The following is a 17543-nucleotide window of genomic DNA, read 5'->3' as shown; positions in this document are numbered from 1 at the left end:
ACGCGAGGTGGCGAGTGACTCACAATGAACCGATCCTGGGCACCCCCCGGCCACCCCCATCCCCACTCACTGTGGGCCGCGTTGAGGCTGCGCTCCAAGGGGCCGGGCTGCCCCCCCAGCTCTGCCGCGTGTCGCCTCAGCGCCCCGAGCTCCACGTCCAGGCCGGCGCGCTCAGGGGAGAGCAAGTCCGTGTCGGCCGTCACCTCGCCCAGCCGCTCCAGCAGCTGAGTCACCCTGGGCGCGGGGGCAGACGACGGCACGGATCGACGGCGGCGACGATGGTACCGCTCGCCGTGGCGAGGGCGCAAGCGGTCCCTCGTGACAGCGGCTCGCCGTTGAACCATGACCGTTAGGTCGAGGTCAAGGGGTCAATGCGGTTGTATCCACTGATCTCGTCAAGGAACATGAACCATCATCACGTGAACTCCGTCATCCTCGCAGCAGCAGTGGCTTCTGGCTCACCATCGAACAAAGACGGTCACCGCATCACACTTTCAGATGCGCTTCTGCGGCCGCCTGGAACGCTCTTCTGTCCGATGTCAGGAAGCCACTGGAAGCTGTGCACTTTTAAGTCAAGTCGAACGACAAACTCATTTCTCTTAAACTGCTTTTTGTCTTTAGCGTGTTGTCCTCCCACACTTCCGATTAGCGTGGTTGGCAACGTACGGGGCAAAAGAAGTTCAACATACATCCATGTCAATGGATTTAGAAACATGCGTTTAGGTTATTTAGATTATTTTGCTGCTAGAAATTTCCACGTGATAAGCCGCTTTGTTAAGCTATCATTTGTGGCCAGGTCGCTTCTGAAAAAAAATAAGCTCAGTGAATTTTAGCTGCCAATATATTTGTATATATTTTTTTTGCGATTTGCTTATCTTTCCTAGACTTTGCACTCCGATCGTTTGTTCGCAACAAGCGGTGAACGCACGACCAACTGGGCCATGTCACAACGCCCAATAATCCACAGAATATGGTCAAGTGTAGCCAGGTGGTCGTGGCTACACACGTGGCACGTAACCCAGTACTCTGGAGGTAGGAGCAAGGGGTTGGTGGCCGTCGAGGGGGAGCCGTACCCTGGCTCTGCCCGGAGAAGGCGGCACAGCAACTGTGCGGACTCCACCTGTTCTGTCTGTACGGGATATCGTGTTTCCCCCTCGCACGCACCCGTGGGTTTACTCCGGGCGTTCCAGTTTCCTCCTCCCACTTGCAAACGCTCATCATTTGGCCGATAACACCTTCATATAAAGGGCCGCAGAGCTTGGGCAATTGTCGGAAGCGCCGGCTCACCACACGGCCGCTGCCTTCCCACTCCTCGTCTGTGCTTCTGAGTCGTCCTCTCTCTCGCTCTCTCTACGAGAGCGCGGCATCACGTTATGAGTTCAAATGTTGATAATCATTATTATTATTTGAAACAAAAAGACCGACATACGACAAACGAGTCGGTCCTTCCAAAATCGGCGTCAACGATGAACCACAAACAAATGCTGGCCGCTCGTCTGCGCATTCCCAACGATAGCACGTGGGGTAAGAGGGGGGAGGCAATATCCAACGTGCAAGGGCATCGGCCGACCGATAGGGTTTACGCCGCCACTGCCAAAATCACCCCCCGCTCCATTATTCATGGCATCGCCACGGCGCCCGCTGGGCATCTGCTCGTGCGGGATCGCGAGAGCACGAGAGCGCGCGGCTCCTTCGACGGAGGTTAAGCAAGGGCCACATTCAGAACGAGCGCGGATTTTGCGAGGATTTAATCATTATTTATGGCAAGAAGAAATTAGAACACTGCAGCGTTATGTACGTCGGGTCCGTTTTCCCTGTACGGATGCGAATGCTGGTGAGATTACAGAAGACCCGAGAGAAGCAACAGCAGCGTGGGTTTCAAGAAGGAGGACGTTAAACACTTTGCGGACGGACACAAAGACGAGTGGTTGCGCAAGCGTGGACTCACATGGAGTTGCGGTACTCCAGGAAGCCGAACGCATCCCTCTGTCCGTCGGGGCAGATGGACTGCATGATGTGCACGATCCCCGCCGAGGTTAAGGGCGAGGCTGAGTAGTAAGCTTGGAGGGGGGGGGGGGGGGGCGAGACGTTGGGGAGGTGTACACACATGCACATGCGCACACAGACAGGAGGGGGGGCCAAGCAGAAAGCAGAGGATATCCAAGCGCAGAAAGGGAGGAGACGGGCACAGGCAGATGGTCACCGCAGAGGCGCCGCCCGCGCTTGCAGAGCGCCGAGCAAGACGCAAGGCGCCAGCAGCAGAATCAGAATCTGGGAGGTCTCTGCCCAAGGTCAGCTTCTTGGTTCAAGTGTCCTCACATCTGGTGTCCCATTCTACATTGTTCAGCAGTAGGTCCAGCCTCCTATGTCTTGCCCTTTCACCCTAGAGCCCATCCTTTAGGATTGCGATTTGATTGTTTCAAGGACTTCCCCCCCCTCCCCCCAACTATATTTCCAGTCCGAATTTACTTTCACTCTGTGAAACGGTTCCAGTTTGACCTTCTCTCTCTTTCTGAGCAACCCACTCGAGAAGCAACTTCCTGCGGGCCACAGCTTGGGAGCCTGCTATCATCGAGTGCAGTTGTGTCACAACGTTTCTCCGTGGCGTGTGCGATGTTATTAAAAACAACGGCGCTGCTACGCCTCTCCGGATAAAACCAACGCCGAACCGCTCGCACGCTCCAAGATGCAGCAGTGAACGGGACCTACACCCTGCAATCCAATCCCGCTTCAAGCCGGGTTCCAATCCCGCTTCAAGCCGGGTTCCAATCCCGCTTCAAGCCGGGTTCCAATCCCGCTTCAAGCCGGGTTCCAATCCCGCTTCAAGCCGGGTTCCAATCCCGCTTCAAGCCGGGTTCCAATCCCGCTTCAAGCCGGGTTCCAATCCCGCTTCAAGCCGGGTTCCAATCCCGCTTCAAGCCGGGTTCCAATCCCGCTTCAAGCCGGGTTCCAATCCCGCTTCAAGCCGGGTTCCAATCCCGCTTCAAGCCGGGTTCCAATCCCGCTTCAAGCCGGGTTCCAATCCCGCTTCAAGCCGGGTTCCAATCCCGCTTCAAGCCGGGTTCCAATCCCGCTTCAAGCCGGGTTCCAATCCCGCTTCAAGCCGGGTTCCAATCCCGCTTCAAGCCGGGTTCCAATCCCGCTTCAAGCCGGGTTCCAATCCCGCTTCAAGCCGGGTTCCAATCCCGCTTCAAGCCGGGTTCCAATCCCGCTTCAAGCCGGGTTCCAATCCCGCTTCAAGCCGGGTTCCAATCCCGCTTCAAGCCGGGTTCCAATCCCGCTTCAAGCCGGGTTCCAATCCCGCTTCAAGCCGGGTTCCAATCCCGCTTCAAGCCGGGTTCCAATCCCGCTTCAAGCCGGGTTCCAATCCCGCTTCAAGCCGGGTTCCAATCCCGCTTCAAGCCGGGTTCCAATCCCGCTTCAAGCCGGGTTCCAATCCCGCTTCAAGCCGGGTTCCAATCCCGCTTCAAGCCGGGTTCCAATCCCGCTTCAAGCCGGGTTCCAATCCCGCTTCAAGCCGTCTGTGACCGACACCGGTGCTCCCGACCAAGAGTCGACGCCGTGAGCCCAGTCGGGATACTCTGTCCGTGATACGGACATTCCCCTCTTGCAGCAGGGGAAAGTGCAGCACCCCCAGTCTGTGGACAACGAGATCACTCGAAGGGGACCTCAGAAGTAGTTCTGTGATAACTCCCTCCACGGGCCATTCATTTTACCTTGCCGCTCTCATCCAGGAGCATAAACCATCATCACGCTCCGGTCATCATCGCAGCAGCGACGGCAGCTTTTAGCTGGCCATCGAACAAAGACTGTCAATGCATCGTGCGGGGCTTTCAGATGCGCTTCTGCGGCCGTCTGGAACACTCTTCCTTACGATATTAGGAAGCCACTGGAGCTATGAGCTTTTACATCTAAATTGACAAACTCATTTCTTTAGAACTGCTTTGTGAGTTTAGTTTGTTTTCCTTGCCCTGCACCTCCAATTAGCACGGTTAGCTATGAACGGTGTGCAAGAGATCCGATTGGGCCATTCGTTACGTGACATGACAACGCTAGCACAATTATAATACAATTGGCAAAGAGATCGGCGTAGGCTATGAATCCGGTGACCCGAGCTCGTTTCCTGGTCATGGCTAACGTCGGTGGCAAGCGCTATCTGAACCAGCCCTGGGCACCCCCACTCCTGTCTTCAGTGACCAACACAGACTAGCAGGACGAAGTATAGTCAAGCTACCCCCACAGCCGACGCAGGGCAGGGGGAGGATTGATAAAGGGGCTGTAAATCAACGTTGTTGTTGTTGTTGTTTCAATGATTGAGGGATGGGTAATCATCAAGGGCAGGAGCAACATCACAGCAGTGCGAGTTACAGTACAATGTCACATGTCCGACCGTCACATGTCCAGCCCAATCGATTAACCGCCCACCGCCGGTATTTTTCCACAGTGGTGTAGACGTTCACAAATGCGACCTTTTCACAGATCCGCCTATGCCTCAGTCCCCAAAGTCGGATATGTGATGCTGTGCTGTACAAAAGGTGGGGGGGGGGGGCGTGAGAGATGTGGGGTTCACAGCAAACACAGCAAAGCCCCTCGACAGAGCTGCAGAACGGCACCGGAGGACTGGGCAATGGAGGTCCGTTGAGCAATCATCATCCGGCGTGTGCGGCGTGACGAGACATGCCCCGCGTATAGTTTAACCAGGTGAGCTCCCAATGGAAATAATAAAACTCCTTTTTTGAGGGACCGAAAATTGATACGGCAATTTGACGAGTACACAGTCCCTGCGAGCATCTTAGGCATACTAAGCAGTGTTCTAGAGGGAAGGGCGGGGGGGGGGAGGCATTTTCCACTCCGCAACAACACTGCGTTTCTAAATGTAGGACACAGACATATGTTGAACTTCTTTCGCATCTTACGTAGCCAACCGTGCCAATCGAAGGTCACTTCTGCCACGTCTCCGACACGCACATTCCTCTTGTGATTTGCGCAAGACTATGGGGGACGACGCACGAGTACACTGCGGGAAAAGTTCCCCTCGCCTGCAAAAAGCGGGTTTTCTGCAAGTCCTTTTTCGGGCCCCCCCCCAAGCGAGGAAAAAAGGTTGCGGGGAACGGAGGCCAAAATGCTGCTGGCGACATCACGAACGGGCGCTGCCGAGTCGGCGCTCTTGAAAATCTTGAAGCCAAGCCGGGGAGCTGGCGGGGGGGCCGGGCGAGGGGTTAATGGCCCCTGAAATAAATCGCTCGCGTTCGTGAAATGTGCAGTCGATTTGGGTCGTACCGAAGATCTGAACGAGGAGTACAGGCGATCTCGCCACCGTCAGGCACCACGGTGGCTATGAGATGGTAACTTCCTCGCCTGGTATATAGGAGGTCGTGGGTTCGATCCCAACCCCGACACCTCCTGTATATTTGGAGTTTGCATGATCTCGTGGATTTTTCTCCGGGTCCTGCGGCTTTTATCTCCACATTTATAATCAACGTCAAGCATTTTAAGTATTTGGCTACTGCTATAAGTTTCCAAGTGATAAGCCACTTCGTTGAGCTAGAATTTGTGATAACCAGGTCGCTTCTGAAAGAGCTATATAGCTCAGTGGGCCTTACCTGGTAAACTAAAATAGTTTTGTTTTTTGTCTTAACAAGTCACCCACACAGGCTGGCTTCAGGAACTTTCTCCAGCTACATATATATGTTAGATCTACCCCTGCAGAATCATCTTTAGCCGGGCGGTGGTGGCGCACGCCTGTTATCCTGCGGTGTGCGAGCAGCAGCGCACACAGCTGTTGCGAAACTCCCTTCCGGTGGGGCGGGGGCGTAGAGAATTGGCCGAGCCCTGGCTGGCCAGGACAAGGTGGTACTCGACGAAAATGTATGGGAGAGCGTTTTCTCCTCGCTCGCGTGGGTTTCCTCCGGACGCTTCCGTTTCCTCACCCTCGATATATTGAGGACCGCGGAGCCAGTAGTGTGTGCTCGCAAATCACGAGCTGGGCCGTGGTGGCTACGCCGCAGGTGGCGTGGCCTCTAGCCCAGCACGGTGGAAACAGCAGCAAGGAGGGGGTTTGGTGGATCACAGCACAGATGTTGCGAAACTCCCTTCTCATGGGCGTCTATGAGGAGCCCGTACCCTGACAGGAAAGCGAAGATGTGGTTTCCACCTTTTCCATCTGTATGGGATGGCGCGTTTCCTCCAGTTTCCTCCCACGCGCATAAATCGCTCGTCGTATTGGACAACAACGCCTAAATATATAGAGAGGACCGCAGAGCTTTGGCACCTGTTGGCAGCTCCGGATCACCGCGTGCGGCTGCTGCCTCCTCACTCGCTTGTGGTTATTCCTCGTGCCTCCGAGTGTTCATCTCTCTTCGCGAGTGAGCCAACACCGTGTGACGGTGCGCTACAAGTTAACATTATCTGCGATGTAATAGCAAGGCATCCATACAGACTGGCATCAGGAGATTTCTCCTGATATATACAGTAGACTCTCGATTATCTGCGCTAATGATGGAGAGGATGGCCGTGGAGAATTCAAAATCGTGGATAATCAAAAAATAAACATTTTCCGCGAATCTCAATGCCACTCAAAATGAAGCACAGCTGGCGATTTCAATTGTTACCCTTTTGATTTCCAACGAATGCTAACGATCGATCGACCGATCAATGCGCATGCTCAGTGATAACACTTTCCTGCTCCCGCGCAGAACACTCGGCCTATTAAGTGGACAGCAGAGCTGCGCCGATCAACATCATTCAAACCCTGCCCACCATTGTCAACATATGCTGTACTGTACTGTAGAAGCGATCAAGTGGATTTTGGATTAACCGGAGCATGTATTTGTTCAGTTTAAGACACGCGACTTGTAGAATAACAATATAGAACTGTATATCTACGTGACTTTCCCGAAAGAACCAAAAATATGAATTCCTGCAGTCACGGAAGCTTTAAGTCAAGATTTAATACAGAACTGTTTTCAGATTATTCAATTGGTCTTAAGGGAAAATCCACGAGTTATTAATTCACGTCAAAATCTCAGGTGCCCAGTTAATCCGCAAAATCGTATAAACCGCACGTTGATAATCCAGAGTCTATTGTATATCTCGTCATCATTACGATCCATGGGCAGACAGCCCGTGGGTGTCCGCTGTACATTTCGTCATTGGTTTTCATGTTCCTCTGACTTGTACCAATGTGACTCAAGTAGTAGTGGCCACATCTTTCTGGCACAAATCTCTTAATATCGTCATCAAGCCATTCTCCGCTAGGTCTTACCCTCTTCCCGGTTCCTTCCATTTTTCCACGAACACACACTTGTATTTTTCCTGTTGTTTTCCATCCTACATGTGTCCAATTAGTGCCAGTTTCCTTCTCATCACGCCTGGCTGCCTGCCTGCATCATCGGGTTGTCTTCTTCTACGTGCGACCTTGGTCACTCGTTGAGTCCAGCCGAGATGCAAGATCCTTCTGTAGCAATACATTATATATCTAGCCTTGCAGAATCATACTCTTTGGTTCTTTCGGTAAAGTCACGTAGGTAGAAAATAAATCACGACGTTTCGATCGCAACACAAACGGTCGTCCTCAGGCGGAAAAAATATAATCCAAAAGTGGAACTGCTGAACCAGTGAGAGAGCAGTTACAACAAGGTTATCGAAACGTCGCGATTTCTTTCATTTGCTACCTACGTGACTTTGCCAAAAGAACCAAAGAGGATGGATTCCTGCAGTCACGAAAGCTTAAAATCATTGCAGAATCATCTTTGTCATCGTGTCTCCAGCTATGGCTTTTGCCTTCTCAAGCGGACTTTAGTGCGAGCCGGTCTTCTTCTTTTATATGCGTCCTGATGAAGATGCAGAGCAGCAACGACAATTTCACATTCAGGTAGTCAAGCCAGATAACCGTGTCGGGCGCAGCGGAGTAGTGTATCATCGCTGCGATGTCTCCTTCGTATCTGTGGATTGGGTATTTGCTTTGTTGAATATTGTATGGTATGTTCTTGACGATCACGGTCGTGCATTGGAGAGTTTTTTTAAATGTTGCATTTGTACATCAGGTATCCGCGTCTGCCATGGTTTGTGCAGTGGATGCGATTTGGGGTGGACCATGAGCATCTTCGTCAAAGATCAAACCTAGGGATTTTCTACATTGGGTCTTTCACAAGTTCTTATTTTGAACTCCATTTCGGTTCTCCAGGCTTCATCGCGGTTGAATTCGCATTGTTCAAGGTGAAGCGGTCATGGGTCCAAGTGTCGGCGGGTGAGAGAGAGAGAGCACGACAAAGGCCAAAGTGCCTTGCAAGGAGTTCTGTGGCTCCAAGCCAGGCAGCCAGTGCCCTCCGCTCCAGGTTTTCTTAATTGCAGGTGACATGAGCAGCTGATTCATTAATTATAGGACAACAGGAGCACTGTTGGGGGGAGGCAGGGTGAGGGGCGATGTGTAATTAATCCGTGGGTGCTGGGCCGTCACCGGACCCGTTCCTGTGCGATGCTCATCTTCACCGACTGCCCTGAGAAGGTAGTGGACATTCCACATTCCTGTGGCAGGAGAGCAGGACCCCGAGGAGGACAATGAGTGATTGACTGCCCACAAAGTCGTACTTGTTTTTATTTACCTGCCCCTCAGTAAATGACGAAGATGAGCCGCGTCACCCTTAATGCATCAAACATAGTCAGACCTCGGAGGCCAAGTGGGAATTTTAATTCTGCTAACGTGTGGGATGGGGGACCGCCACCGCCACCACCACCAGGGCTTGCCAGGTGTGGTAGTCGTGGCGGGGCTGCAGCGAGGTGGTGCCAAGGAGGTGGCGGTGCTGAGTGTCTCCCCCTCATATAGAGCAGCCCTGTGCTAGGTTGTCTCTGGGGTCTCCAGTTTCCCGAGTGTCTCCCCCCTCGTATACAACAGCAGCGCAGTGCTGGGTTTCTGCGGTGTCTATGGATTCCTCCTGCAAACACGAATCCAAACTCTCATCACTCACGGAAGCACAATGCAGTAGCACCCTCCTAAAAAAAGGAGTCTTAAGTCTCAGCGTGGCTTCCTGGGTAATTAAATGACATCATCATCATTACTGTTATTATCAAGATTAATTGGCATCAATCGCGCATGGGGCGTTCACGGTCAGCTGCTGTGCAGCTCTCCGGCTGTGCGTTCGGTTTGCACCGTGCGCCGTGTAGCACGACGCCCCGGGAGGCTCCTTCCACGACCGAATTTACTTCTCAAAAGGAGCTCACCCACCACCAAAAGTCAAAGACGTCGGACGGTCGTGTGTCGAACAACCACAACAACATGTAGCGGTACAACTTGACAACACAGCGGGGATATAATTGGCATCGTTATTATTGATTAGTACGAATAGGCGAGATCATCATTGTAATAATTAGTGCGACAAATACGAGCGGCCGTGTGTCCTCCTACGATGACATTCTGCCAGCTCGGAACGCGAGAGATGTTGACTCATCCTTACAGGAGGCCAAACGGTTAACGCGGCACCTCGGGAGAAACTTACAGACTGCCGCGGGGCCCCACAACGCAGACGTCCAGAAATAAACGGAGGTGGAGGTTGGTGGTTGGTGGTGGTGGTGGTCATGAAACGGAAGCAAACAAAAAAAACAGAATAAAATGATGGAAAAATTAAAAGCACAAAACACAAGAGAGAGAGGTGACCGTGTTAACGGAAACACAATGGTGGCAGCAGCAGCAATGGTGGCAAAATGAAATGTGACAAACATAAAATGCAAAAAATATGGTGATGGAATGGTTTGTAAGATGCGGGCAAAAAACGATCTGGGAAGCGCCCAACGCCGATCGGCGGTTCGGCGAGTACCGCCGGGTTATTTGCCGGGGATCGTCAGGTACCGGCAGGTACCGGGCATGCTTTACCTTCGTTGACGGAGATGGTCGGCTTCTTCTGCCGAAGTCCGAGCAGAACGAAGAAGAGTGCCAGCGGTATGAAGACCTCGCAAGCCAGCACCCACTGTGTCACACACACACACACGCACATCCGGGCACACCCATGGTCTATTAACTGCTACAAGGGGCGCCTCGGTGGCGAGATGTTGTATGTGCGTATGTTGAACTTCTTTCACACCATACGTGATGTATGCGTGGTGTGGGGGTTGGACAAACCAAACACAAAAAGTAGTTCTGAAGAAATTTCGATTTAAAGCTTTCGTGACTGCAGGGATTCATCTTCTTGGTTCTTTCGGTAAAGTCACGTAGAAGGGAAGTAAGACAGACATATTCTTCACCTGAGGACGGCTGCTTGCGTTGTGGCCGAAACGTCGTGAGAATTTTTTTATTATGTTTTATTTTTATTATTTTATTACTTCCCTTCTACGTGACTTTACCGAAAGAACCAAGAAGATAGTTTCTAAGAAATTAGATTTCTATCGATTTTTAAAAAAGCATATCTCCAGTGGCTTCCTCATATTGGAAGGAAGAGCATTCCAGACGCCCGCAGAAGAGCATCTGAGAGCACGTGATGCAGTAACCGTCTTTGTTTGATGGCCAGCCAAAAGCCGCTGCGAGGATGACCGGAGTTCGCGTGATGGTTTATGCTCCCTGACGAGACCAGCAAGTTATTGTGGTTCACTTATGGCAAGCACTTTGTGTTTATTGAGTGCAGACCTTATACATGTGGGAGGTAAACGGAAAACTCACACGTGCAAGGGGGAAACACACTATCCCATAAAGATGGAAACAGTAAAGACCACATTTTTATTCCTTCCCTGCCTTCTCTTGGCGAGCCAGGGTACAGCGACTCCTCCCAGAACGCCGACGAGAATGGAGGAGCGATCCGCGAAACCCCTCGCTGCTGCTACTGCTGCTGCTGCCTCTACCGTGCTGGGTTAATGGCCACGCCACGTGCACCGTAGCCACCACCGGCCAAGCTCATTGTAATTTGCGAGCGCACTCCGCTCGCATGAAAAAACACAGCCTCAAAAAAACAAACGTGTGCACTTTTTCTGCCCGAATGTCCCGGCACTTATCGATTTATGGTAAATGGGGCATTTAATTAAATTCCTGTACAAAATAAAACTGCTGTCTCACCTCGCATCTCCCTACTCAAGTGCAATAGTGTGCCAACGTCACCGTCGCAGGTTACAGGTTCAATCCCATCTACCCATCGGCATGAGAAACGAGGCTTTATCCAGCAGTGCATTGATTGTGGCTGACAATGATGATGTTGCTGGTCTAACGGTTTCTCAACTCCAGTACTCGCTGCCTCACACTACAGTACAGCTTTGTGCAATTACCAAACCATCAAGGGCATTGGGGGGTGTGCAGTGGAATTTTGTTTTTTTTGAATTAACAGAAAAGATTGGTAAATGCAGAAAGGTGGATAGGGAGCACTGGAAGTTGAGATCTTGACCAACATCATCCCGATCATTCTCAACCACTGCTGGACAAAGACCTCAATCCAGCAACCCATTGCATCACGGTGGTGAGAAGATAACTACCTGGCTCGGTATGGAGGAGGCTGTAGGTGCGATCCTGCTGCTAACGCCTGCTGTATATTTGGAGTTTGCGGTGTTTCTCTCCCAGTGGCCGTGTGGATTTTTCTCCGGGTCCTCCAGTTTTTCCCCCTCCACGTTTAGAATCAATGTCACGCGTTTAGAGTATCTGGCTGCTATAAATTCCCACGTGGTGATAAGCCACTTCGTTGAGCTATCATTTGTGATAGCAAAGTCGCTTCTTAAAAAGAACTATATAGTTCAGTGAACAAATACTCTCATTAGAGCTCTCCGGCAGTTTGCACAGACTGCATAACAATGACTTTGTCCCACCTCTGAGGTGTGGACTCGAGTCATGTGACTTGGACTCGAGTCAGACTCGAGTCATGAATTTGATGACTTCAGACTCGACTTGGACTTGCATAACAATGACTTTGTCCCACCTCTGAGGTGTGGACTCGAGTCATGTGACTTGGACTCGAGTCAGACTCGAGTCATGAATTTGATGACTTCAGACTCGACTTGGACTTGCATAACAATGACTTTGTCCCACCTCTGGCACTTTCTCCGACAAGACATCATCAGTGTAAGGGCCGCCACGCATTTGAAACCATTGTGGGTTTGACAGCAGCACAATGATGATGATGATGGGTTGGGGTGTTTGTATTCTCGGGGAGCCGCACATCAGGGCCCCCCCCCCCCGCACTAAAGGCCACCACGGGCCTGCCAGTAGCCCCACGGTGCCTTGCAACGAAGACCACTGCCATAAAATGTAACTGGTATTAGCCGGGAAAAAATCATCCCAATGCTGAAAAGTCACACTGCAACTGACTCATTGCTGAAGCAGCAACGTCTGCCCCCTACCGCAACAACTGGCCAGGAGTGAGTCTTGCCTTCCTATTGGATCGGGCAGTGGCATAGCCATTGAGTGTGCAGGCGGTGCAACTGCTCCGAGGCACACAGGCTGGCGGGGGCCCGGGTGCTGGGATAGAAAGAAAAAAAAATCCAATGGTTAGTTTTGTATAGAGTCGCCCCTCGTGCAAACTGCAGCATCATCATCGTCAGCTACGGTCAATCACGCGCTGCTGGATGAAGGCCTCCTCCCGTAGTCGTCGTCGTCATCTCAGTCCCTCGCGATCCCTGCGATGTTGTAATGCTCCCGAACCGTGCGAGGCGTTACGTAAAAGAAATTTTACACAAGTGTCCGACACACAATGGAAGATGTATTGTTTACACGATCAGCAGAGTTAATACAGCAGCCCACACACGGGCCGATTTAATCGCTATCATCATGTTCATATTAATCGGCATCGTGTTTCTTGTACGTTACTGCTACAGCAATGAACATGGCACCGTGGTAAGAATACTTGCGATTGTGACAGTAGCAGGCAGACGCAGAGCAGGAGGTACATTTACTGGAACGCCATTCATAGCACCCGACACAACCACACAAGAAGCGTAGCTGCTGCAGGGAATGTGTGTGCTGCTGCTGCTGCTACGTGGAGCAATACATCACTCGTCATAACACAGAACAAAATAACAAGGCAAATATCCTCCATGTCGCCTTTAACAGAGTGTCAGGGCAAGTTCTGTTTGCGAGCACCTATCAAGGTTGGCACAGCACACACCTTTCAGGGAGTCGGTGGCCAACACCACTCCCAGCCGACTATGCCTCCCACTGCTCATGTTTATAGACTGCACCAGGTACTCGTTTAATGCCGAGTCGACCTAGGTGAAGCCCAGGACCGATTCAGATATTTGTCACCGACGTAGGTTGATACACGCAGCACACACAAGCAGCACACACACACACGCAGCACACACACGGTAAACACCATCACACCGCCAATACCAGCAATCACCGTCATCAGATGGTGGTGGTGCTGGTGGTGATGCTGTGAATGACAATGATGATAATGTAGATTGGGGTTGTGTTGCAGGTTTGTGTGCAGCATCCACGGATCACAACGCAGGAAATACCACAATGATCGTTATCATTGGTGAAGAAGATGATGATGGTAGTGTGGATGATGATGATGTGAATTACACAAAGCTCCCTACACATCATTAGATGGTCATGACCATCAGCTGATCAGGGTGACGATGACGCCGATAACGACGATGACGACTGTATGGGTGAAGACGACAATGTTCAATTGTCGTAAATTGTATGGACACACACAGATCATCATCATCATCATCAGGAGATGATGAGGATAATGATGGTCGTGGCCCTGCGTGGATGATGTGGATGATGTTGATGATGATAGTGATGTTGGATGGCGGTGATGCAGGCTGTACACATCAGCAACTTACATAACACTGCCAATACCATCATCAGAATCGGGATCATGAGAGTGGTGGAAGGGGTGTGTGGATGATGATGATAATGATGTTTGATGGTGGTGATGAAGGCTGTACACATAAGCAACTAACAAGACACTGCCAATACCATCATCAGTATCGGGATCATGAGAGCTGATGAGGATAATAATGGTAGTGGTGGAAGGGGTGAGTGGATGATGATAATGATGTTTGATGGTGGTGATGAAGGCTGTGCACACAAGACACCACCAACACCAACATCATCATAAGGTGATGTTGAAGATGGTCGTGGATAATGATGATGATGAGAACGCAGATGGTGATGTGTACAAATATACATGCACATTACAACACATCACCAACACCACGAGTACGATCATCAGCGGATGATGATGGTGATGGTAAGGATGATGATGTGCAGTAGACACAGCTTGTAACATGACCAGTACAATCATCATCAGCTGGTGATGTGGATGATGGTGTCAGTGTCAACATGAAGGACGCTGCTACTGGGCAGTTGGAGGCAGACGACCTCCAGCAACAACGGAGGGCAGAGGAGCGACGCTCACAACAACGAGCGGAGCGCCGGGCGGGTAAAACACGGCGAGTTGGCATAGGAGGGGGCACGGGTTGGTGCATCGGCCAGTCATCTAGGTCAATCGACCCATGGCACCGGGGTCTATCCCGTGACCTGTCAGCAATCATTCAACACTCCACGTGGCCTAACAGTGCACCTAGCCTGGCACAAGCGCAGTGGTGATGTCACCGCCCCTTAGTGGCAAATGGCGGTAGTTGTTGTAGGTGGTGGTGTCAACGTTAACGTGACCTGTTCCAGCTACCAGAGGTCACTAAATTCAGAGTATTGAACAAAACAACATTGCTAGGTCCACTGCTGGATGGAGGGGGCTCCCCATGTTATGATTGAGGGTCGTTGGGGGTTATTTGACCATTTTTATTATTTGTTTTTATTCAAATTGTTAATCCAGGAAAGACACAATGAGTCGCAGGACTTTTCCTGGGGGATCCTGCGACTGAATTGGGGGTTTTGTTGTTGATATCCTCAGATGTTTTCAGCCAATTAGTGACGAGTTGTGTTTATTATTACACGTTTATTATACACCCGGAGAAAACCCACAAGCGTGATTGGGGCAACAACACTGGTTCTCCATACAGATGAAAACTGATGGCAATTAATCAACTTGCTGTACCGCCTTCTTCTGGCAAGTCAGGGTATGGCATCTCGACGCCCACTGGTGCCTCCACAGCGCTAGATACAGGTCACATGCACCACTGCCCGGAGGCTCTCCATGCGAGTCTGTAACTCTCCGTGCGAGTCCGTGGCTCTCCGTGCGAGTCCGTGGCTCTCCGTGCCAGGCTGTGGCTCTCCGTGCGAGTCTGTGGTTCTCCGTGCGAGTCCGTGGCTCTCCGTGCGAGTCCGTGTTTCTCCGTGCGAGTCCGTGGCTCTCCATGCGAGTCCGCGCCTCTCCGTGCGAGTCCGTGGCTCTCCGTACGAGTCTCTGCCTCTCCGTGCGAGTACGCGTCTCTCCGTGCGAGTCCGTGGCTCTCCGTGCCAGGCTGTGGCTCTCTGTGCGAGTCTGTGGATCTCCGTGCGAGTCCGTGGCTCTCCGTGCGAGTCCGTGGCTCTCCGTGCGAGTCCGTGGCTCTCCGTGCGAGTCCGTGGCTCTCCGTGCGAGTCCGTGGCTCTCCGTGCGAGTCCGTGGCTCTCCGTGCGAGTCCGTGGCTCTCCGTGCGAGTCCGTGGCTCTCCGTGCGAGTCCGTGGCTCTCCGTGCGAGTCCGTGGCTCTCCGTGCGAGTCCGTGGCTCTCCGTGCGAGTCCGTGGCTCTCCGTGCGAGTCCGTGGCTCTCCGTGCGAGTCCGTGGCTCTCCGTGCGAGTCCGTGGCTCTCCGTGCCAGTCCGTGGCTCTCCGTGCGAGTCCGTGGCTCTCCGAGCCAGTCCGTGGCTCTCCGAGCCAGTCCGTGGCTCTCCGTGCGAGTACGTGGCTCTCCGTGCGAGTCCGTGGCTCTCCGTGCGAGTCCGTGGCTCTCCGTGCGAGTCCGTGGCTCTGCGTGCGAGTCCGTGGCTCTCCGTGCGAGTCCGTGGCTCTCCGTGCGAGTCCGTGGCTCTCCGTGCGAGTCCGTGGCTCTCCGTGCCAGTCCGTGGCTCTCCGTGCGAGTCCGTGGCTCTCCGTGCGAGTCCGTGGCTCTCCGTGCGAGTCCGTGGCTCTCCGTGCGACTCCGTGGCTCTCCGTGCGAGTCCGTGGCTCTCCGTGCGAGTCCGTGCGAGTCCGTGGCTCTCCGTGCGAGTCCGTGGCTCTCCGTGCGAGTCCGTGGCTCTCCGTGCGAGTCCGTGGCTCTCCGTGCGAGTCCGTGCCAGTCCGTGGCTCTCCGTGCGAGTCCGTGGCTCTCCGTGCGAGTCCGTGGCTCTCCGTGCGACTCCGTGGCTCTGCGTGCGAGTCTGTGGCTCTCCGTGCGAGTCCGTGGCTCTCCGTGCGAGTCCGTGGCTCTCCGTACGAGTCTGTGGCTCTCCTTGACAGGTTGTTTATCTCCGTGCGAGTTTGTGCAAATCTCTCGATGAGAGCTCCATGGATTGACGTGTTAGGGTTATGGGTATCTGTGCGAGTCTATATGGGGTCGTCTGTTCATATCTGGGTTGACCGACGGAGGTGGGGAACACAGAAGTACAATACAACGGAGGTTTTCTGCACTGCCCAACAACCAAGGCATACCTGACGTAACCTATAGCACCTGTTATGCACGGTGGGCACCCATCAAAACACAACACGCAGCTCTCGTTGCCACCGTTACAGATTGTCGGCACCACAGGTGTCAAACAACGCAGGCGCGGTCACCTTATCTGCCACATCGCGGGTTAAGACGATAAACCGCGGATAAGGGGTGGGGACACGATTTGCCCCCTCATACAAACGCAAAATAATGATGTCAAACGCACCACTCGTAACGTCCACCACCCAAGAAGACAACGATCCCCGCAGAAACTTGCCCGTCAATCGCCCCCTCAGCGCGCGTCACTCAACGAACGCGTCCACCGCTGAGGGGATTTTTTTACTAAATCCATCTGTGCGGATCGATGTGCGGATCGATTGTGCGTCTCTCACCGGTCCGCGCCGTTTGAGGGTGACATTCTTCCACAGCAACAGCCCGAGCTGATGAGCGAAGCCCATGGTTGTCGCTGCTGCTACTGCTGCTGGTGGTGTTCGTGGTGGTGGTAGCGGCAGCGGCGTCTCCTCTGCCTCCTCCTCCCCGCCGCGGCTCCTCAACAGCGCGCCTATCAATGCTAGCAGATACAATCTCCCCGGCCTTATATACCGCAGGTGCTGTGTGGGGGGGGGGCTGTGTGGGGGGGGGGGGGCGCACGCGTCAACGCTACCATTTACAAACACCCACCCCTTTAAATTGCAGGGGTGGGGGCTGTGGGGGGGGTGAGAAGGAGGGGGGCGGGGCTGTAGGGGGGAGGGGCTTGCAGGTGTGGGGGGTGGTGTGTGGGGGGTGTTTCCACTACGTGGGGAGCGGTGGTACAGCGGTTAGCGGACGCGCTACGAAACTTGTCCCACCCGAGCGTGGTCAGCATCCACCAGTGAGGTTTGTCTTGAACCGCTCCTGGACCCTACACCCCCCCCCCCCACTAGGTCGACTCAGCCTTAAATGTGTACCTTGTGGCGGTGTGTAAACGTCGCCGCGAGGGAGACAAAGGCGGCCGGGCGGGCGTGGTGCTTGGCCCCCCACACCCCCCTTGGTGTGCCGTGTGCTGGCCTTTA

General features: G+C 53.0%; 1 protein-coding gene across 2 annotated transcripts in view; it reads right to left on the bottom strand.

The window, feature by feature from the left end:
• Positions 1–17038, bottom strand: part of LOC133360233 (ATP-binding cassette sub-family A member 2-like) — a 56809-nt gene extending 39771 nt beyond the window's left edge. For both annotated transcript variants that reach the window (XM_061578871.1, XM_061578872.1), the window contains exons 1-4: positions 16884–17038; positions 9869–9962; positions 1949–2060; positions 71–234 (exon numbers count right to left, since the gene is read on the bottom strand). In XM_061578871.1, coding sequence (XP_061434855.1) covers positions 71–234; positions 1949–2060; positions 9869–9962; positions 16884–16949 — 436 coding nt within the window. In that variant the 5' untranslated portion in view covers positions 16950–17038. The remainder of the gene's footprint in view (positions 1–70; positions 235–1948; positions 2061–9868; positions 9963–16883) is intronic.
• Positions 17039–17543: the final 505 nt, after the last annotated feature.

The sequence above is a fragment of the Lethenteron reissneri genome, chromosome 67 (assembly GCF_015708825.2).
Source record: "Lethenteron reissneri isolate LAM-NWPU_2019-01 chromosome 67, ASM1570882v1, whole genome shotgun sequence".
NCBI classification, from domain to species: Eukaryota; Metazoa; Chordata; class Hyperoartia; order Petromyzontiformes; family Petromyzontidae; genus Lethenteron; species Lethenteron reissneri.
Note: the sequence above shows the minus strand (reverse complement) of the source record. Positions and strands in the feature narration are given on the sequence as shown.